The sequence below is a fragment of the Lonchura striata genome, chromosome Z (genome assembly GCF_046129695.1).
Source record: "Lonchura striata isolate bLonStr1 chromosome Z, bLonStr1.mat, whole genome shotgun sequence".
Taxonomy (NCBI): domain Eukaryota; kingdom Metazoa; phylum Chordata; class Aves; order Passeriformes; family Estrildidae; genus Lonchura; species Lonchura striata.
Genome location: NC_134642.1, coordinates 637356 through 659181, shown reverse-complemented (window position 1 = coordinate 659181; position 21826 = coordinate 637356). Strand labels below are relative to the sequence as shown.

The window sequence follows — 21826 nt, the reverse complement described above, 5'->3', positions numbered from 1 at the left end:
GCGGCCGCTCCGCTCCGCTCCCGCCCGCCGCCGCCATCTTTGGAACGGGCAGGCCGTGAGGGCGCGACGCCCCCCGGCGGCCATTTTGGGAATGGGCAGCCCGTGAGGGCGCGACGCCCCCCGGCGGCCATTTTAGGAACGGGCAACCCGTGAGGGCACGACGCCCCCCGGCGGCCATTTTAGGAACAGGCAAGCGCAGGAATTCTCTGAGGCGAGATGCGCCTTTAGATTTTAACATAAAAATTTAATACTGGTTTCGTCATAAACTCGTTTTTTGGTGACGCCAAAAGGGGGAAATAAAAGATGAGTGCTTGTAATAACTACAAAATAAAACCAAAATTAAACCCGGGACTTTCTCTGACTCCATTTGCAGCGTCATTCCTGACAATTTCCCAACGTACTTTATAACACAACATCATGTCACTCCAAGCTGTCTAATATTCCCGCTTTTCCCAGCAAAGACCAGAAATACCGCCGCCATTCTGCCCCCGCCTGCTGCAATTGAAAAGCCTTGCAGCAATCGGTAATTAATTATGAATTGTCACCGCGCAATCACCCGCTCCTGGCGCGCCCTCAGCGACCCCAGCAGTTTCCACGGCGGCGGCGCCTGCCGTCAAGCGCGCCGGCCGCAGCTTTGCGCCAGTGTCGCGGGGCGCGGTGGCACCCGGCCGCTGCCGCAGCGAGCGCGGCGGGGGGACACGTGAGGGCCGGGAAGGGACCGAGACCGGGACAGGCACCGGCACCGGCACCGGACAGGTGCGACCTGGGGCGGGGAACGGCAGGGCGAGCCCGCGCCAGGCCCCGCAGCACCCGCGCCGGCAGCGCTGAGAGGCTGCGGCACGGGAGGCGCGGGGAGCCCGGGCATCCCGGGACACACACGGGGACACCGGGACGCGCTCGTAACGGAGCAGGGTTGGGTTTGGGATCCCGGCAGGGTTCACGCAAAGCCAGCAGCAGGTTATTAATGATGGAGCTTTCCGTGCTGCTAACGGGGCCTTGGCTAAGGGAGGCTCCTGGCAGGAACTGATCCCCTTGCGGGCCTGAACACCGTTTAATGTCGATTTTGTGCTGCCTCGCCTTTCCCCGCGCCAGGCGCGGTGCTCTTGGCACCGGGATGGGTTTGGGGTGCTCCAGCTGCTGGGCATAACTGTCCTTGGTGGCAGCCTGAGCCAGGAAAAAATCGTGTGCCTTCAGCGTGCCATCAAGCGCGGCAGCAGCAGAACCTGCAAGTGCCTTCCAGAGGCGCCCGATACCTCCAGCCCCGTGTCCCAAATGAGCGTTTTGTGCCCTGCTGCCTTTGGAACCTCCTGCATACCCAGGGGAGGTGTTCCCGTTGTGTTCTCCCTCCCTCGGTGCTCCCTTTCTCCGTGCCTAAGTAATAACTGGGAAGTCTAAGCTGCCATTGCATTTAAAGTCATTAGCTTTTTCTAAAATGTACAAATAGCCCATATATTAAACTATTTAACGCTATTTAGTACTATTTATTGGTATTTTGGGGGCAGATTATTGCAGTGTGCACACACATCCTGAGATTAATTCCTTCCTCAATGGAAGTACAAGTGTTTGGGAAGAGTTACTGAGGTGGGCTCACTTTCGTTTCACCTCTTCCTCCAAGGGATTTGCGCTTTTGTGGCTGTAAAAGTCCATGGTGAGGATTTCTGGGTAGGGGGAATTTCTGAAAAGGGGCTTAGTTGAGTTGTGGATTCAGAATTTAATTCCTTGTACTTGAAAAACCACTTTAGTGGCTTTACTGAAATAGGAATTGATCCGGGATTATTCAGTGTGCCTAAGTCCCACCTTCAAGCAGAGCAGTCACTGGATTATTCTGTCAGGTTAACACATTATTTAACTTTTCAGTTTGTTTGTTCATTTCCTCATTTAAATAATTGCTTTCTGTTGAAATATTTTAAAAATCATGGTTTTGGGAAGGTGTTTTTTTCCACATGCCTGCATTTGTTCTGTCGCGTGTTCCCTGCATTTATTTCGTGTCTAAGATTAGAATTATTTCTGTATTATTATTATTTGGAAGGTTTTATGTTAGGAAATGTCAAGTGAAGGCAGTAAGCGCAAGGATACGTGTACATGGAGTAACAGGACAGCGTGCGGTACTGTGTTTGGGAAGGAAAACCAGGGGTTTGGCACTTGTGGCTAGAGAGAAATTCCTTTCCTCCAGGGAGTACAGGAAGAGCTGTACTTGTGATCTCCATTGGCCATTCCAAGTTCCCTTTTCTGTAGGAAGCAGGCTTTGGGGCGCTTGGGAGTGGCTGCAAGGCGGCAGCTGGGGTGCAGTGATTCCCTGCCTGCTTTGGGCCCCTTGGCCACTGGGACAGCGTCGATTCGCTCCTCTACTTTGTCAGCACTGATGTCAAAAAATGGAATTATTGATTGTTTTCAGACAAAAAGGGATTTTGGTGCTGGCAGGGGCTGCACTTGGTGTTTGCTGGGGCTGAGCTCTGGAATCCAAAATCCTGGGGAATTAAAATGTGGTTTTTCCTGAAGAGGAAGTTTTTTATGAAGGCCTTGCGTTGCCACAGTCAAAGACTGGAAGGAAAAAGGTAGTTTTTCTTTCTCCTCTCTTTCCCAGGGCCTTGCTATGAAATACTCTGTATGAGAACTGTGTTTGAAGTGGGGCTGTCAGGGGGTTGCTAATGTGATTTCTGCATGGGAAATCTGCAATCTCTTACGATAGTTATGTGCTAATGCTCTTGTATGTTGTAGTATCCTCCTGTACGTTCCTTTTGAAAATTCCCTTTATTCAGAGCGGTGTGGGTTTGGAAGTGTTCAGGAGTGGCTTTAAATGCAGAATTGTGAAATGCAGGAATTCTGTGCCCCAGTAGGGGATTTCCTGGATTTATTAAAGAAGGCAGCTGTTTCTGACAGCTAGGTGACACAGGAACACTGTGACTTGTCCCCTGAACTATAGGGCAGCAGAGGAGTGGGGAGGGATTTTTGTGTTGCTTTTTTTGGTGGTTTTCAGCTCTGGTTGAGTCATTTGTGGTTTGTTTCCTCACAAAAATAGAGTGGGTATTTCTGTTTGCTGTGGGTGTTTTTGTTCTAGTTATTGATATTTGCATTTTGTTCTGTTGCATCTGGACACTTTATTCCTGCCTTTATTCCATTTTTATGATGATTTTCCTGCTAATCAAGCCCAGTTTAATTGTAGCTCTTTGTTTGTCACCCTGTTGTTTAAAATGCTGAATTAATTTCTCTTTCTGTGTTGTGATGGTCTAGACAGAGCAATTGATCCAGCATTGCATAACAATTAACTCTGCAGGGCCAGGTGTGGTTTGCAGTGTGGAGAAGGACTGGATTTTTGGGCTTTATTGATCCTGATCGTTACATTCGAGCTCTTAATTAAGTCGCTTTTAAGGAAGGTGGGCCAGTGGGCTGCCAGAAATGAGCTGCTTCACTGGGAGGGGTCGCTGGATGTGATATTAGTGATTTTGTGATGTGGATTTTGTGCAAACCCCCCAATTGATCCCTGCCTTGCCAGGAGCCTCCCGGGAGCTGCATGTAATCCTTAGCCATTCATTAGCCTGCCCTTGCTCCCTCCCTCTCCCCTTTTTTCCACGGACACAGCCGTGTTCCAGTTCTCTGGCTGCACTCATCACATGGCGTAACAACTCCTGTGGTTTTCCCCGGATAGGAAATGACAGGGGTTTCTGTTGGGATAGATCGGGGTGCTGGCACAGGTTGTGCAGGGAAGCTGTGGACACCCCGTCCCTGCTAGTGTCCAGGTTGGAGTGACATTTATTTTTCTGTCATAATTCAGATTTATTACCTCTAAAGTGCTGCTAAACAGGTTTACACACCAGTTAAAACTCAAGGTAGCTATTAAATAGTATATAACAGTATACAATAGTATATAGCTATTAAAAACCTCACAAAACCACACATATTTTAAAACAGTTCTCCCATGAATCCTGCCCGTTTTGTTGGTCCTCTAAACCAGAGCTCTGGTTTGAGCTGGGGTGAGTTCAGAGCATAAACGTCCACAAGATAATCCACAAGGAGTGTTTGGTTGTTAATTTAACACGACTTTTCCACCGATAAGAAACCCTCAGTTCTAAAAGCAGGGAAGTGCTCAGCAAGCTGGGAATGTTGCTACCACAAACAGAGGGTTGTTGTGGGGTTTAAATCTTGTGCAAATTCAAGTGGGTTTTATTGCCACAACTTGAATTTCCATTCCCAGTCACTGAGACCGTTTTGGCCTGGGGACAACTGAAATTCTACCGTGTTTTTTGTGTCAATACGTTCGGAAGATCCGAAATGTAAAGATAGTGCTGAACCTATTTCCTGCTGGAGAGTGGCCAGGATCCACTTTATCAGTGGATTATACAAGGCTAATTTCACCTAAGGCAGGATATTCCACATTCCAACATGACTGTCTGTGTAGCAGGGACATAACAACATCAGGGGTATAAAAACTGCCTCAGCCTCAGGCCTTAAAACATATGTAACTTCAAAATTACTCTAAAAAGAGGCATTTGGGCAAGAATCCTTGTGTGCACAGGGATGTGCTGTTTAGCCCCCACCTTTTACTCCCCTCCTTCTTGGTTTGAAGGATAATATTTTGGATTTTGGGAGACTGAAGCCTCCCCCCCACACCCCCATAATGTAAATAAACATCATCATTGCCTCCTACCTGGGGGGCCATGTCTGTCTGTCCATCCGTCTGCTGCAGCCCATCTGCTTCATCCTGGGATCCCCCAGATGTGAGGGGAAAATGTCGGGAAACGTGAGGGGAAAAGGGCAGGAAACATGAGGGGAAAAGATAGCGAAAACATGAGGGAAAAGAAGAGGAGACATGAGGGGAAAAGATGGCAAAAAAAAATGAGGTAAAAGAGCAGGAAACATGAGGGGGAAAGATGGCAAAAACCTGAGGGGAAAAGAGAAGGAAACATGAGGGGTAAAGGTGGCAAACATGAATAAAAAAGGAAAAGAAACGAGGGAAAAAAAGCAGGAGACATGAGGGGAAAAGGGCAAGAAACATGAGGGGAAGAGTGGGGAAAATGAGAGGATAAGATGGCAAAAACCTGAGGAGAAAAGAGAAGGAAACATGAGGGGTAAAGGTGGCAAACATGAATAAAAAAGGACAAGAAACGAGGGAAAAAAAGCAGGAGACATGAGGGGAAAAGGGCAAGAAACATGAGGGGAAGAGTGGGGAAAATGAGAGGATAAGATGGCAAAAACATGAGGGGAAAAGAGCAGGAAATATGAGGGGAAAAGGTGGCAAAAACATGAGCAAAAAAGGGCAGGAAACATGAGGGGAAGAGCATGGAAACTTGAGGGGAAAACATGAGGGAAAAGAGCAGGAACATGAGGGGAAAAGACAGCAAAACCATGAGGGGAAAAGATGGCGAAAATATGAGTAAAAAAGGGCAGGAGACATGAGGGGAAAAGATAAGTAAAAACATGAGAGAAAAAGTTTGCAAAAACATGAGGGGAAAAGAGAAGGAAACATGAGGAGAAAAGAGAAGGAAACATCTGGGGAAAAGGTGGCAAAAACATGAGGGGAAAAGAGCAGGAAACATGACCAGGAAAGGACAGGAATCCTGAGGGGAAAAGCTCAGGATACCTGAAGGAAAAAGGGGGGGAAACCTCACGGGAAAAGGGCAGGAATCCTGAAGGGAAAGCGCAGGATACCTGAGGGGAAAAGGTGGCAAAAACATGAGTAAAAAAGGACAGGAAACCTGAGGGGGAAAGGGCAGGATGCCTGAGGGGAAAAGGTGGCAAAAAAATGAGAGGAAAAGAGAAAGAAACATGATGGGAAATGGGGGTGAAACTTGAGGGGAAAACATGAGGGAAAAGAGCAGGAACATGAGGAGAAAAAACAGCAAAACCATGAGGGGAAAAGGTGGCAAAATATGAGTAAAAAAGGGCAGTAAACATGAGGGGAAAAGATAAGCAAAAACATGAGTGAAAAAGTTAGCAAAAACATGAGGGGAAAAGAGAAGGAAACATGAGGGGAAAATATGGCAAAAGCATGAGGGAATAGAGCTGGAAACGAGAGGAAAAGAGAGCAAAAACAAGAGGGGGAAAAGACAAAAACAGGAGGGAAAAGAGCAGGAGACATGAGGGGAAAAGAGAAGGGAAAATGACGAGAAAAGGTGGCAAAACGATGAGTAAAAAAGGGCAGGAAACATGAGGGGAAAAGAGAAGGAATCCTGAGGGGAAAAGGGCGGGATGCCTGTGGGGAAATGAGCAGGAATCCTGAGGGGAAAAGGGCGAGAAACCTGAGGGGAAAAGGGCGGGAAAGCCTGAGGGGAAAAGAGAAGGAATCCTGAGGGGAAAAGAGCAGGATACCTGAGGGGAAAAGAGCGGGGAAACGTGTGGGGAAAAGAGAAGGAATCCTGAGGGGGAAAAGGGCGGGAAAGCCTGAGGGGAAAAGAACGGGGAAACCTGAGGGAAAAAGAGAAGGAATCCTGAGGGGAAAAGAGCAGGATACCTGAGGGGAAAAGAGCGGGGAAACGTGTGGGGAAAAGAGAAGGAATCCTGAGGGGGAAAAGGGCGGGAATCCTGAGGGGAAAAGGGCAGGAATCATGAGGGGAAAAGAGAAGGAATCCTGAGGGGAAAAGGGAGGGAATCCTGAGGGGAAAAGGGCAGGAATCATGAGGGGAAAAGAGAAGGAATCCTGAGGGGAAAAGGGCGGGAATCCTGAGGGGAAAAGGGCAGGATACCTGAGGGAAAGTGGCAGAGACAGGAGGGAACGAGATGGTAGAGTTGTGAGGGCAAAAGAGGACAGGAGCGCGAGGGAAGGGAGCCGCCCGGGCTGTCACTGATGTTGCCTCGCTTTTGGAATTGCAGGCGCTCTACGGCCATGGCCGGGAACAGCCTGGTGCTGCCCATCGTGCTGTGGGGCCGGCGTGCCCCCACCCACTGCGTGTCCTCCCTGCTGCTCGTGGATGGCTCTGTCATCATCACCGGCTGCCACGACGGGCAGATCTGCCTGTGGGACCTGGGGCCTGACCTGCAGGTAGTGCATGCACAGTTCACCTGGCAGTGTCCCTCGGCCTGTCCTCCCTCTCCCGTGCTGCTCCGCCCTTCCCATGGCGCTGCCAAGGGTTACAAAGAGGTGTTTGGCTCTTGGGCTTCCTTGCTGCTCCTGTAGGAAGCTTTTTTAACTCATTCCAGTTTCTTGGAGCTGCTCTAAAGCAGTTGCTTTTTAGTTGAGCTGCTTCATATTGTGTTGTGAAAAGGAATTCCTTCCCAATATCCTATCTGGCAGTGGTAAGCCATTCCCCCTTTTCCTGGCTCCATTCCCTGTCCCAAGTCCCTCTCCAGCTCTCTTGGAGCTCCTTTTGGCACTGGAAGGGGCTCTGAGGTCTCCCCTTATTTGTGAATATACAGGAACTAAGCTGGGGAAAACTCTTTGATGTGCAGGACAATCCTTTTCATTCATTTAATATGTGTGTGCGCATATTAATGGATATATAATACATTAAGTAGACAGCTGGGATATGGGTATTTTGGTCATTTGTGTGATTTTGACTCCCTGTTTTCTTTTCCTGCTCTCAGATCAATCCCAGAGCTCTGCTCTTTGGTCATACAGCTTCAGTTACTTGTTTATCCAAGGCCTCAGCTTCCAGTGAAAAGCAATATATAGTGAGTGCATCAGAGAGTGGGTGAGTTTCTGTTTGTTATATGCAAAACTGCAATAATGGGAATTTGTGCCCAGTTTATCCATATATTCAACGCTGTGTGTAATTTTTACCCTCAAGAGAAAATTCCTCAGCAAATACATTTTATCTTTGATTGGTTTTATTTATTAATCATAGAGCAGCAGTTAAGTGGTAGGAGCAGGAAGGATTTCTTGTGCAATTGATATCCAAATAGATAGAGATTTTTTTATCCAGAAAAGCTAAGGAATGATTTGCCTAAATAACCTTTTAACAAGGAATTTGAAGGCAGAATGTGTCAAAATTTAGAATTTCCACCTTGGGCTGATTTCAGGGCTAAGTAATCTCCTCCCATCAGATTTAAAACCTAACTATGTTGTCTGATGATGGAAAGGAGAAAGCACCTCACAGATTTTGTTCTGATTAAATTTGAATATGAAGTTTTCAATGAAGAAGTAATAGCTGCAGGTTCTGTAATTTATCCTCACAGGGAACAGGAGGTTATGTGGATTTAGGCGGACTGGAAGGTCCAGTTGATTTTGAGTTTCTCCAAATACAATTGGCCTAATCCCTAATACCATGAGAGGAAAATGGTTCAAGCGAGGTTCCTCCCTGGAAGCCTGGCCTGTTTTGCACGTGGTTTCCCTGTGTTTTAGGGAGATGTGCCTGTGGGATGTGAACGATGGGAGGTGCATCGAGTTCACCAAGCTGGCCTGTGCTCACACGGGCATCCAGGTGAGCGCTGGGAGCGATGGCAGGGCGGGAAGTGTCCCCTGCAGGCAGCAGGATGGCTTGGGGAGCACAGCCCAGGTCCAGAATGAAGGCATCCCTGTCCTGCACAGACTCTGATGGGTGTTTGTTCCCATCTCTGCAGTTCTATCAGTTCACAGTCGGCACGCAGCGGGAAGGGAGACTCCTGTGCCACGGGCATTATCCCGAAATTCTGGTTGTGGATGCAACCAGTCTGGAGGTTCTGTACTCTCTGATATCCAAGATCTCTCCTGACTGGATCAGCTCCATGACCATCATCCGGTCCAACAGGACACAAGGTGAGTATTTCTTGTGGCAGGGACACCTCCTACTGTCCCAGGCTGCTCCAAGCCCTGGCCAGCCTGGCCTTGGGCACTGCCAGGGGTCCAGCTTCTCTGGGAATCCTGCTGCAGCTGGATCAGCTGGCATGGGCTGGAGTGTCACCTGAGCACAGACTGGGTTGGTTCTGCTCACTGGTGTTAATTTGGTGGGCTTTAATTCTGGCAGACGAGTGTCTTGTTGGGGTGTTCCTGTTGTGGAGACTGGAATTCCTGAGAGGTTTGGGGAACACTGAGGATAAAATCCTGACCAAAGGACTTCTCTCTTGGGTTAAGGCTCAGCAACAGTTGTAAACTGGCCATTCCCAAAATCCTGGGGTGGGAAAGCTCAGCTGTTATCCCCACAACAAATAAATTGCTGGAAGAACTGGAAATGGGCTCTGCTATGAGGGTTTCCTGCTAATGCCTTTCATTTATTCCTTGTTCCATCTTTACAACTAAACATTCCACTGGGAAACAGATGCTCCAGGAATGCTTGGATCAGGTTTTCGTTTATGCTCAGATGTGCCCAGGTGAGTAGCTCTTTGTGCCTCAGGCTCATTTTGTGTTTCCCAGAGGACACTGTCGTGGCTGTGTCCGTGACTGGCATCCTGAAAGTCTGGATCATCACCTCAGAAGTCAGTCGGATGCAGGTAGGCACTGGCTGCTGGATCAGCGGCACTTCCTGGTGGGATGGAGGGTTCTGTTCTCTTTGCCAGTGGAAAATCAATTTACTATGCTGCTGGAGGCTCAAGTGCCCTGAGGGGACTCCTGCAGACCTGCTCAGGAGGGAGCAGGAGTAAAACTGCTCCGAGGGTTTGGCTGTGCACAGGAAGGGCCACGTGGCACCTGCAGAGGTGCCCTGGCGCCTGCCCTGGGCCTGGCACGGCTCTGGCTCAGTGCAGCAGGGAGGAGTTAGTGAGTGCTGGCTCTCTTTGGTTCAGGACACCACACCCGTGTTCGAGGAGGAGTCCAAGCCCATCTACTGCCAGAACTGCCAGAGCATTTCCTTTTGCGCCTTCACGCAGCGCTCGCTCCTGGTCGTGTGCTCCAAGTACTGGAGGGTAAGCACAGCCCCCAGCCCTTCTCCCCAGGAACCTTCACTGAACTGCATGGAAACATCCAGGTGAAGGTGCTCCGAGTCTCTGCATGTACCTCTGCTGTGTGTTTAATGTATTTCTGGGTGTGTAATCCAAATCTCTGCCCGTGGTGTAGGTTTGGAACAAGGTGGCCCTTAAGGCTTTTAACACCCCAAACCATTCCACGATCCTGTGGAATTAATTGGTTAATAACAACAGATTTTGTTCCTGTTTCCTCTAGGTCTTTGATGCTGGAGATTATTCCCTCTTATGTTCAGTGCCCAGTGAAAACGAGCAGACCTGGACTGGTGGGGACTTCGTGGCAGCTGATAAAGTGATCATATGGACAGAGGATGGACAAAGCTTCATCTATAAATTACCAGCCAGGTACTCAACAGAAAAATACCCCCTTTATTTGATTTTTGATTAATTTGAATTGAACTGAGTTCATGAAATACTGACATATTGGTCCAGTAAGGGAAGACATGTAAATATAGAACTATGAAATTAATTCAAAATTTGGCATCAAAGGGGTTAAAAATGAGAAGTGTAAAATCAAAGACATTCTTTCTGACATCTTCATGGAGTGCAGATGTATTTGTTCTCGGTAGAGATAGTGTTTTATTTAAATATTCCCACATAAATCATGTGGGAACTCCTTCCTTGCCCTCATGTCATCAGAGCATGAGGATGGGAGCAGCGCCCATGTCCTAGTGTAGGAATCACTCTTTAAATGCAAGGAATTCTATTATTATAAATTGATTATCTCCTTTCTTTGTTCCTACCCCCAGCTGCCTCCCAGCCAGCGATTCGTTCCGCAGGGATGTGGGGAAGGCAGTGGAGAACCTGATTCCACCTTTGCTGTACAGCGTGTTGGACAGAGCAGAGAAACAGGTACATCTCTTCCTGTGGAGCTCTGTCATGGGCTGTGCTAGGGTTCGTCCTGCTTTGAAAGGAAGGAGACGGAGCTGAGTGTGTGCTTTGCCATGGTCTGAGGTTGTTCCTTACTTTTCAAACAGCTCCTGATATGTCCTCCAGTGACTCGCTTCTTCTGTGGCCAGAGAGAGTTTTCCTACAGGCTCTTAATCCAAGGGGACTCCTCAGGGAGGCTGTGCATCTGGAGCGTGCCCGACGCCCTTGAGCAGCAGGAGGGTGCAAAAGGTACCTAACTGACAGCCGGATCTCTGTGCTTTCTGTGTGCTTTTGCTGGGTAAAGGCGTGCTGCTTCTCCCACAGATCATTAAGCTGGGGTTTAATTGTTATTTCCTTGCAGGAGTTGTAGTATCTTCATCTTATCAGATCTTCGTCTGCACCCGCTAGGTGCAGCTGCTAAATCCTCCCACCTTAGCCCTGCTGTTTCCCCTCCTTCCCAGGCCTGCAGACAGCCACGTCCAGGTCCCTGCAGGAAGCCTTTGACCAGCTGAGCCCCCGGCCCGCGGGGATCATCGACCAGCTGAGCATGGTGGCCAACGCCAGCGAGCCGCTGCGCGTCACGGCCAGCGTCTACATGCCGGCCCACGGGCGGCTGGTGTGCGGCCGCGAGGACGGCAGCATCGTCATCGTGCCGGCCACGCAGACCGCCATCGTGCAGCTGCTGCAGGGCGAGCACATGCTGCGCCGAGGTACGGCATGCGCGGCTGCAAATGCAGAAACCTGCTGCCATCGTGCAGCTGCTGCAGGGCGAGCACATGCTGCGCCGAGGTACGGCATGCGCGGGTGGACATTCATAAATCTGCTGTGCCCTGTTGTGCTGGCAGTCCCTTCAGCTGTTCACTCAGGCAAGGTCAACTTGGGTATTTCTGCAGGGGGTTTGAGATGGAGGAGCAAAGATAAGGCAAGGGAGCATCTCCTGCCTTGTCCAGAATTGTTCCTGGCACTGCAGTGCTGGTACTGATGTGCCACTAGAGATCTCCATGGGAAAAGCCTGACAGGGTTCCTGGTGGGATCTGGGTGTTGTGCTTGGGCTGCTTTTGGACCTGTGGGTTCCATGTGACATTATCCTCACTGTTTGGGGAGTTGCAGGACAAACACTTGGGAGCCAATTGTTCTGTTGAATTTCTGTTTCCCTCTCTTTTCCTGTGCTTCTGCCCATCCTCCCTTTTGGCAGGCTGGCCCCCGCACCGCACGCTCCGAGGCCACCGGAACAAGGTCACGTGTTTGCTGTACCCTCACCAGGTGTCCTCCCGCTATGACCAGAGGTACCTGATCTCAGGGGGGGTGGATTTCTCCGTCATCATCTGGGACATCTTCTCAGGAGAGATGAAACACATCTTCTGTGTCCACGGGGGAGAAATCACCCAGCTGCTCGTTCCACCAGAAAACTGCAGTGTAAGTCCTCTAGGATAACCTTTCCAGCACCTCAGTCCTCCTGGAGAAAGGGAATACAGCATGGAATGCTGGGGGTGTAGCACTGACCCAGCTCTTGCAAGGGCTTCACAAAAAAGAGCTTGATTATTCTGCTATTTATGGTTTCTTCCACCATGCTTTAATTCTGTAAAGGTTGAAAATAGGGGCTTTATTAAACCCATTGAAAATAGGGTTTAGAGACAATTTTGCCTCCTGAAACTTAGCTGAATAAATAGAACTTAATGAACAAAGTGACATTGATGGAAAACTCTGGGGTTTGCTTAGCAAAATGGGGTTTAATAACATTTTCTTGTCATGATGTGCAAAGGATGGATTAAAGGGAATTTCTGGTCAGGGAGTTCTGTTCCCAGTGACCTCAGTGAGTTTGAGCATTGATGTAGGTGCCTGAGTTTTGTGCATTAAAGAGGCTTTTGGTCACCCTGTTCGGCCCAGTGGGGGAAAGGTTTTTAATACCAGCTCTGCATTATGATGAAGCTGTTTCTCTTTTTTTCCTGTGTTAGGCCAGAGTGCAGCACTGTGTTTGCTCTGTTGCCAGCGATCACTCCGTGGGTCTGCTGAGTCTGAGGGAGAAGAAGTGCATCATGCTGGCCTCCCGCCACCTGTTCCCAATCCAAGTGATCAAGTGGAGGCCGTCCGATGACTACCTGGTGGTGGGATGCTCCGATGGCTCCGTGTACGTCTGGCAGATGGACACTGGTGAGCTCAGAGCTGCTGCTTAATCCATTTTTAATGGACATAAATACAGATCTGCCCTTAGTGCTGTCGCAGCTGTGTCTGAGGGGAGAACTCAGGCACTTTGGCACATTTCTGTTTGGATCTTACCACCCCAGGCATTCGGTACAGATTCACACCAGAAGAACCTTGTGAAAGTGTAAGTGCAGGGAGGAACCTCGTGGAAGTGTAGGGAATTCCATCCTTTAGCAGTGTTGGTTCAGAGCTTCTAAAGCGTGGTTCACACCCAGCTGTTTGTGCCCCGTGCCACTGGGGGTGCTGAGCTGTCCCCTCCCTGCTCCAGGGGCACTGGACCGCTGCGTGATGGGGATCACGGCCGTGGAGATCCTCAGCGCCTGCGACGAGGCCGTGCCGGCAGCCGTGGACGCGCTCAGCCACCCCGCCGTCAACCTGAAGCAGGCCATGACCCGCCGCAGCCTGGCCGCCCTCAAGAACGTGGCCCACCAGAAGCTGCAGACCCTGGCCACCAACCTGCTGGCCTCCGAGGCCTCGGATAAGGTGGGTCTTTCCAGAACGGAATGAAATAGGGGAAGTTTCCATCTTTGTAACCAGAAGGTTCTCGGCCTGAGCTCTCCAAAACCTAAACATGGTTCTTCCCCTGTTTGTGTTGCTGTCCGTGATGCCGCTTCAGTGTGTGTCCTGCTCTTTGGTTTTGTGCAGCTTGAGTTACAGAGTCTGGAGTCGTGCAGTGCTTTAGGCTGGAAAAGCCCTCTGAAATCAAATCCGAGCATTCCCCAGCACTAGGCCACCGCTATCCCACCGCTATCCCGTGTCCCCAGATGCCACATGCCCACGGGCTGGGGACTGCAGCCCTGCCCTGGGTTTGGACAGCCCGTTCCATGATCCATGAGGAGCTGTTCCCAACATCCAGCCCAGAGCTGCCCTGTACGGCTTGTGGCCAGCAGAGGGCAGCAGGGCTCCATTCTCAGCTTCTCCCACCTAGCCCTTGCTTTTGCCCTGTGCTGTCACCTTCTCCCGTGCTGAGATCATTCCTTGGAGCACCACCAGCATGTTTCCGTAGAAAAATGTCTGCTCAGGGTTTCTGCTGCTGCTCCTGCTGGATCCAGGCAGAACTGGGAATGAAAGGGTTAGGGAATTAAGGTTTTAATGCTTGAAAGCTTTTGTTAATGTTCTGGTTTCCAGTCTCCTTTCTGACATTCTTCAGCTTTTTTCCCACAGCACCTTCATTCTCTGCCTCCTGCCTTTTTGCCCTCTTGGACTGAAGGGGAGTGACCAAGGGGTGCAGTAACTGCAGGTTGGGGTGAATCTGAGCAGCTTCTTCTCCAGTGGGATATATTGATTCCATTGTTCACCCTGCAAATAAGAAATCTTTAATGTGTTTTAAGCTTAATAACAGTTTTGCTGTTCCTTGCAATATAACTACGCGCTCACAGGGTTCAGGAGGGGAAGTGTGAACTTGTGTCTCACTTGGAGAGCTCCATTTACCTGTAAACACCTGTAAATTGAATTTCTGCGGCTTGTGGGTGTGTTTCAAACTTGCCAATTGGAAATTTCACCTTGCTCTCTCGTTTCGCAGGGGAATCTACCGAAATACTCGCACAACTCCCTGATGGTTCAGGCCATCAAGACCAACATTACGGACCCAGACATCCACGTGCTGTTCTTCGACGTGGAGGCACTGATCATCCAGCTGCTGACGGAGGAGGCCTCCCGGCCCAGCGCCGCCCTCGTGTCCCCGGAGAACCTCCAGAAAGCCTCCGGCGCCTCCGACAAGGGAGGCTCCTTCCTCACTGGCAAACGGGCGGCTGTGCTCTTCCAGCAGGTCAAGGAGACCATCAAGGAGAACATCAAGGAGCACCTGCTGGATGATGAGGATGAGGATGAAGAGGCCGTGAGGCAGAGGAGAGAAGACGGCGACCCGGAGTATCGCTCCAGCAAATCCAAACCGCTGACTCTGCTGGAGTATAACCTAACCATGGACACGGCCAAGCTCTTCATGTCCTGCCTGCACGCCTGGGGCCTGAACTCGGTGCTGGACGAGCTCTGCCTGGATCGCCTGGGGATGCTGAAGCCACACTGCTCCGTGTCCTTCGGCCTCCTGTCGCGAGGCGGCCACATGTCCCTGATGCTGCCTGGCTACAACCAGCCCGTGGGCAGGGCGGCCTGGGAGGAGCTGGGCAGGAAGGCGTCGGTGACCGAGGGCCTGGGCAAGGGCACCTACGGCGTGTCACGGGCTGTCACCACGCAGCACCTGCTCTCTGTCATCTCGCTGGCCAACACGCTGATGAGCATGACCAACGCCACCTTCATCGGGGACCACATGAAGAAAGGCCCCACCAGGTATGGCTGTCCCCACCGGGATCTAGCCGTGGGTTCGGGGTGGTTCCCAAAGCCCTTGGGGCTGGAGCTGACGTGTCTCCCCGTGGATGTTTCATGTTTAGGCCACCCAGGCCGGGCACCCCTGAGATGGCCAAGGTGAAGCCACCCCCTGCCATGTCCAGCCATGCAGCACAAGGGCAAATCAAACAAGGTAAAAACCACTTCCTTGGCACCCCTTGGATCTGTTGTTGCAGCTCATTACACTGAATTTAACACCTTGTTGTCGAGAGAGAAAATTGCTGCATGGGAGGACAAAGCAAGGTAGTAATGTAATGTTAACCTCCATGAAATTATTGGGGATTAGGACTTGCTCAAGAACCAGTACAAGGTGCTGATTCTGCCATGGCATCATTCCCTGACAAGGAGTTTTTGCCTGTGCTCAGTGCTCCCAAACATTCTGGCTTTGAGGAGCTTGGAAATAAAGGCTCTACAGACTCATCCCAAAGTGTTTCTGTGGGAGTGATCCCAGCTTGGTGCCAGCATCACTCCTTGGCTGGTTGGAACTCCTCACATTGGAACAGCGTGAGCAACTCCAGCAAAGCCAGGCAGAAACTCTGGGGTGAAGCTTTAGTTTCAGTCTGGGGTGTGTTTGTGCAGCTATCATTTCTGGTTTTCCTAAATTAAGCCTCTTTTTTGATGCACCTTGTGCAGGTGGGTGGGAAGGGATTTACTACAGCCACTCTGTGCCTCCCACGTGCTGGTGGGGTGGAAGGCCTGGAAAAAAGGTTGGATGCAGATGTCCCCTGGCACGGGGAGTGGTGGGCGCTGTGGGGCCAGCTCCTGGTCGGATTCCATCATCTGCCAGGTCTTGTCCAGCCTTAATGGTGACATGGGAGTTTCCAAAAGACATGGCCCAGGTGCTCCTTTGGGTTCCAGGCCTGAATTTGTCCTTTAGGCTCCTTCTCCTTTAGGCTGTTTGGCATTTTTGTGATAAAGAGTTACATTTTTGCCTGGAGGCCCATTTAAAATGAAGTTAAATCCCAGCCAGCCCTCAGGAATTCATCCTTGGTATCTTGGAGTGACAGATTGGGCAGCTCAGGGTGTTTAAGGTTGATTTTTTGGGCCTTTGGTGCATAGTACAACTTCCAAATGTATGGAAATATGGGAAAAGCATGAAAAGAAGCAGCAAAGTTCCTGGGTTTCTAATTTACAGTCAAGCATGAAATGAGACCAAAGCCACCTGCCTAAAAACATATTTAAAACCACTTAATTTCGATGTATTTTGGTCTTTTCAAAACATCCCAGTTTCTGTCACTGTCTCCATGTTCCTCTGCAGCTGCATGACTGCCTCTTCCTTCTTGGAAAACCTGGAATTCTTGTTAAGTTGGACATTCTTTTGAGTTGAATATTATTTTGAAGCTGAGTGTTATTTTTAAGTTGAATATTTGAGTTGAACATCATCACAGCCCCCCTTTGTTTTCCGCTCTCCAGTGATACTAACCCGTTTTTCTGCTGCTGCTCTCCTCACTTCCCTCTTTTTTTCTCTCTTTTATTTCTTCTTCTTTCTCTGCAAGTTGCTCCTGCTGCTGCTTCCAGCACGGAATCTGGGCACTCTGACACTTCTGCTTTCCATTCCTGTTTCTTAGTCAACGAAGGTATTCCTTCCTCACTTTTCTACTTGTCCTTTACTTCAGCTGAAATCCTTTCTCATTGTTATTTTTAGTTGATTTTTAAGGGATTTTTTTTTCTTTGAACACGGGGTACCTGGGGTAGGCTTCCCCAGGTTTCACACCACTTACATCTGAGTTTTGGTGTTGATGGAGATTTGAATGTAATATTGGACATCTGTTTAATAGAATGCGGAGTGTTTTTACACACTGTGTTATTTGAACTCTGTGTTTGTCTCCTGGTTTTACCTGCACAGAACTGCAGAGCTGTAGTAGGAATGCACCTGGATTTAGTGTGCTAAAAGAAAGATTCAGGGGGAGAATAAGGATAGAAGGCAGACCGTGCTTGGGTCAATGTGCATGAGTTTAAATGAGCACCAAAAAGCCCGTGGAGTCCTTGAGGGGGTCGTTGCTGTGAGTTTGCTGTGGGTGCTGATGAAGCGTGCCCAAAACGAACATCTGAACTGAGGTGTGCTCACTCCTGTGCTCCCCCAGGCTGGAGCCAGCTGGCTGCCATGCACTGCGTGATGCTCCCGGACCTGCTGGGGCTGGAGAAGTTCCGGCCTCCCCTGCTGGAGATGCTGGCACGCCGGTGGCAGGATCGCTGCCTGGAGGTGAGCCCAGCCTCCCTGCTCCGGGGGCTCCTGGTGTTGGTGCTGAGATGTTCCCTGGGCGTGAGAGCCCCACTCATTCATTGCCAGCAGCCAGCCTGCAGGTTAATTCGTCGTTCCAGAGTGTTTTCTCTTAGAGCCAGTTTAACCCTGTCAGGAATGGCATGCAGTCTTTGGGTAATTGTGCTGTGTGACCCTCTGAGAGCTGATGCCTGGAACAGAGGCTGGGCAGAGTTAAAGAATAAAGTAGGGATTTATTAAAAGGCCTTCATACCTTGGGCAGTGCAAGAGCCTGGCTGAGGCTACACCCAAGATGGACAAGGGTCACGAGTGTTCACACTTTTATAAGTTTTGGTCCATTTCCATATTGGGTTAATTGTCCAATTCCAAGTCCAGGTTGTGCAGTCCCACCCTCCCAGGTTGCTCTCCTCCATTCCCTGCTGTTTGCACTTCTGGGGCTGAAGCTGTAGGAGTGTCCTTGGTTCTGGGCTGGAAAAGGATTGTTCTCTGTGACTAAACTGAAGAGAGCTTGCTAACTCTTCCTGTGAAATTCAGAGTTACACACGAACGCAGTACAGAATCTGGAAAGTACAAAAGCTGAAACTGAGGGCATCCGAAATGTGTTTGTGCTGGCTGTTCTGGGTGTCCTGCAGGCGCTGCTGCTGCTGGAACACTCTCAGTTGAAGGCCAGTGTAACCCTGTGAGGAGCTGGTGTCCGTGCTGTGTGACCCCCGAGCTGTGCTCTCCTGCAGGTGCGGGAGGCGGCGCAGGCGCTGCTGCTGGCGGAGCTGCGCAGGATCGAGCAGGCGGGCCGCAAGGAGACCATCGACACCTGGGCTCCCTACCTGCCCCAGTACATGGACAGCGTCATCTCCCGTAAGGAGCCCTGGCACTGCCCCTCAGCCGGGAAACGGGGAGAAAGGGCCTGGGGAGCCCCATTCCCAGCCATCCATCCAGGGAAAGGGCCTGGGGAGCCCCCATTCCCAGCCATCCATCCAGGGAAAGAGCCTGGGGAGCCCCATTCCCAGCCATCCATCCAGGGAAAGGGCCTGGGGAGCCCCCATTCCCAGCCATCCATCCAGGGAGGCAACCCCCCATTCCCAGCCATCCATCCAGGGAAAGAGCCTGGGCAACCCCCCATTCCCAGCCATCCATCCAGGGAAAGGGCCTGGGGAACCCCATTCCCAGCCATCCATCCAGGGAGGCAACCCCCCATTCCCAGCCATCCATCCAGGGAAAGGGCCTGGGGAGCCCCATTCCCAGCCATCCATCCAGGGAGGCAACCCCCCATTCCCAGCCATCCATCCAGGGAAAGGGGCTGGGGAGCCCCATTCCCAGCCATCCATCCAGGGAAAGGGCCTGGGGAGCCCCATTCCCAGCCATCCATCCAGGGAAAGGGCCTGGGGAGCCCCCCATTCCCAGCCATCCATCCAGGGAGGCAACCCCCCATTCCCAGCCATCCATCCAGGGAAAGGGCCTGGGCAAACCCCCATTCCCAGCCATCCATCCAGGGAAAGGGCCTGGGCAAACCCCCATTCCCAGCCATCCATCCAGGGAAAGGGCCTGGGGAGCCCCCATTCCCAGCCATCCATCCAGGGAAAGGGCCTGGGGAGCCCCATTCCCAGCCATCCATCCAGGGAAAGAGCCTGGGGAACCCCATTCCCAGCCATCCATCCAGGGAAAGAGCCTGGGGAACCCCATTCCCAGCCATCCATCCAGGGAAAGGGCCTGGGGAACCCCATTCCCAGCCATCCATCCAGGGAAAGGGCCTGGGGAGCCCCCATTCCCAGCCATCCATCCAGGGAAAGGGCCTGGGGAGCCCCCATTCCCAGCCATCCATCCAGGGAAAGGGCCTGGGGAGCCCCATTCCCAGCCATCCATCCAGGGAAAGGGCCTGGGCAACCCCCCATTCCCATCCAAGGCTGGGAACCCCACATTCCCAGTCATTGTGTTTCTCTGAGCTCAGTTAGACTGGAAACCATTCCAGTGGGTCAAAACTTGCAAATTGGGATTAGGTTTTTATGCTAAGTGTTGGAAATCTTAGTATTAAGGATACAGTGTTGGAGGAGTTGAAGGGAATAAGAATTATTTGGGATGTAACAGACTTGTGTATAGTCTCATTTTCTGCTAGAAGGAGAGGAAGGAGCATAAAGAAATATTCTTTATTCTAGCTCCTTTCTGCCTAGAAATTACCCCAGAGGCCTTCTGCTTGCCATATTAGTAAAATTCTGTTCGTTTGGTGAGTTGTGGTTTGTTTTGAAGGGAAAACCTGCAGTGTGGCAGCACAAATGGAAGGCACTTGGTGGCTGTCTGGAATGCTCTGGGCTGGAGCGGGCAGGGACACCTCCCAGCAGAGCAGGTTGTTCCAGGCTGGCCTGGGACACTGCCAGGGATGGGGAGTAACAATACCAAACAAATACCAAATTTTGCTATTTCTAGATGAGGTTCAGCATCTTGTGCGAGGTTGCAGTTGAAGGAGCCCAAAGCAAGGCAGGCCGAGAAGCAATGAAATGGAGTTTAGCTGCTGCAGAAACAGGGGGTTCTTTCCCCAAATCCCTGATTTTGGGGTATTGGGTTGTTCTGCAGCTGGAGTGACCACAGAAGCCCTTCAGACTGCGAGTGCCAGCCCGGATCCCTCAGCAGCAGAAGCCAAAGTCCAGGAGGAGGAGCACGACCTGGTTGATGATGACATCGCAGCGGGTGAGCATTCAGATAATTAACGTTACCAAGATAATTCATGTGTCTCTCTTCCACTGCTTTTGGAGCTCTGCAATCTGCCCACAGCCAACAACAGCTCTGCAAAAATAAAGGTTTTCTGTGGCTGTTTGTCATTCTTTATGGTTGTTCCCTCAACAATTCATTGTGGTGGAAGATCAGATTTAAGGCTGCTGCATCCTGAATTTTGGTTTCACTGGGATACAGTGAGGCTTGTATTGGGAGAATAGAGGGGAAAATAAGAATTTTGAGACAACTTCACCTCAGTTTCTTTCTCTGATGGTCCCATTAAGACCAATATTTGTTGGTGAGATTGCTGGTGTGTGGTGCTCAATAGGATCTTTTCCATCTTGGGCTTCCCCAAAAGCTTCCAGTTATCAAGATCATTTGCACCTCAGAACTTAGGGAGAGGGAAACATGTTAGCTGAAAATCCTTAATACACTCCAGTGGCTTTTAAACATTTCAGAAGTTACTTAGAAAATTTGCTCTGTCCTCAAATCTCCTTGTAATGCCTGAAAGGCTTTTTTTTGGGTAACTAAACATAGACCAAATGTTTTGTTTCAATAATTCACACATGGATAGCAGCGTTTTTTCGCAGTTGGGCATAAATTCTCCTGGCTCCAATGGTCAGAATTTGGGAATTTGGTGAATTGGCTTATTCAGGGTATATTTTGAATTGCTTTTTATTGTGTAATTTATAGACTCTCTGATTTTGGTTCCACCTAACTAAAGTAAGCTAAAATGAATTCCAAAGTGATTTATTCTTTGTTCTATGTGATATTACAATTGTTTTACTCAAAGAAATGAAATGTCTGAGAGGAACACTCTGTAGCAAATGGTAAGTGCTGTTTTAATTTTAGGTGCTCCCGTTGAGCTTGTAGCAGTGTGAATGTTTAGGAAGCTGAGTTCTGCAGCTCCTCTGGCAGTTTCTCTTCCTTGAGAAGAAGAGAAACTTGGGGCAGGAGTTGGAGGCCTTGGGAGGGAGGGGGAGCAGCAGGGGCTGTTTCCCACTGTGTCCCTCCTGCTTTCCAGCCCCGGGAAATCCGGGCTGGGCTGGAGCTGCACAGCAAACGGCACCATCTGGCAGCCCCTTCCCACCCAAAATTCCTGCTGCCTTTCCTCGGAGGGGGTTCCACTGGAGCTGAGCGCCTCCCAGAAGCTGTCACAGGCAGGCTGTGTGCCCAGACCGCTGGCAGAGGGGAGAAAGCTTTTAATTTGTGTGTGAGCACTCACCGGAACACATCCACCCTGCCAGGGACTATTGTGTGCCCTTCCAAAAAACTCGAGGGTTGCTCCCGCAGACCTGGGTCCCTTTCAGATGCTAATGGGGGAGATGCAGAGCGCTCCTCCCTCTGCTGGCTCCGTTGCAAATGGAGTGGGAGTGCAGGGACACGGTGTTTAGCACAGAAACCTTGGGCTTTAGGCAAGGTTTGGGGTGGAATTCAGAACCTGAGGGGTACCTATGAGGCCCAAGTGAACAGAGGATTTGGGTTCCTGCTGTTTGAGGCAGCTGTTTATGGCACAGCAGGAGATCAGCAGGCACACTCTGCTCCTTTTGCCTTTCTAAAGGAACACGGCTGAGGAAAAGGGCCCTTTCCAGCAGGGCCCGTGCTGCCAGGGAAGCAGATGTGTCCCAGTGAGCCCAGTCACCCTCAGAGGGCTTTGGGGCTGGACACTGTGGGGTCAGC

The 21826-nt window shown here is 50.6% G+C and overlaps 1 protein-coding gene across 2 annotated transcripts in view; it reads left to right on the top strand.

Moving 5' to 3' along the window:
- Positions 1-613: 613 nt before the first annotated feature.
- Positions 614-21826, top strand: part of WDR7 (WD repeat domain 7) — a 41393-nt gene continuing 20180 nt past the window's right edge. The window contains exons 1-20 of one of the 2 annotated variants that reach the window (XM_077790192.1): positions 614-756; positions 6808-6976; positions 7519-7625; positions 8276-8354; positions 8494-8668; positions 9263-9339; positions 9631-9750; positions 10007-10152; positions 10557-10659; positions 10785-10926; positions 11139-11387; positions 11873-12093; positions 12633-12828; positions 13148-13362; positions 14402-15165; positions 15267-15355; positions 16719-16799; positions 17307-17425; positions 18175-18298; positions 20009-20122. In XM_077790192.1, the coding sequence (XP_077646318.1) occupies positions 6821-6976; positions 7519-7625; positions 8276-8354; positions 8494-8668; positions 9263-9339; positions 9631-9750; positions 10007-10152; positions 10557-10659; positions 10785-10926; positions 11139-11387; positions 11873-12093; positions 12633-12828; positions 13148-13362; positions 14402-15165; positions 15267-15355; positions 16719-16799; positions 17307-17425; positions 18175-18298; positions 20009-20122 (3277 nt within the window). In that variant the 5' untranslated portion in view covers positions 614-756; positions 6808-6820. The remainder of the gene's footprint in view (positions 757-6807; positions 6977-7518; positions 7626-8275; positions 8355-8493; positions 8669-9262; positions 9340-9630; positions 9751-10006; positions 10153-10556; positions 10660-10784; positions 10927-11138; positions 11388-11872; positions 12094-12632; positions 12829-13147; positions 13363-14401; positions 15166-15266; positions 15356-16718; positions 16800-17306; positions 17426-18174; positions 18299-20008; positions 20123-21826) is intronic. The other variant, XM_077790193.1, reaches the window with a different exon arrangement.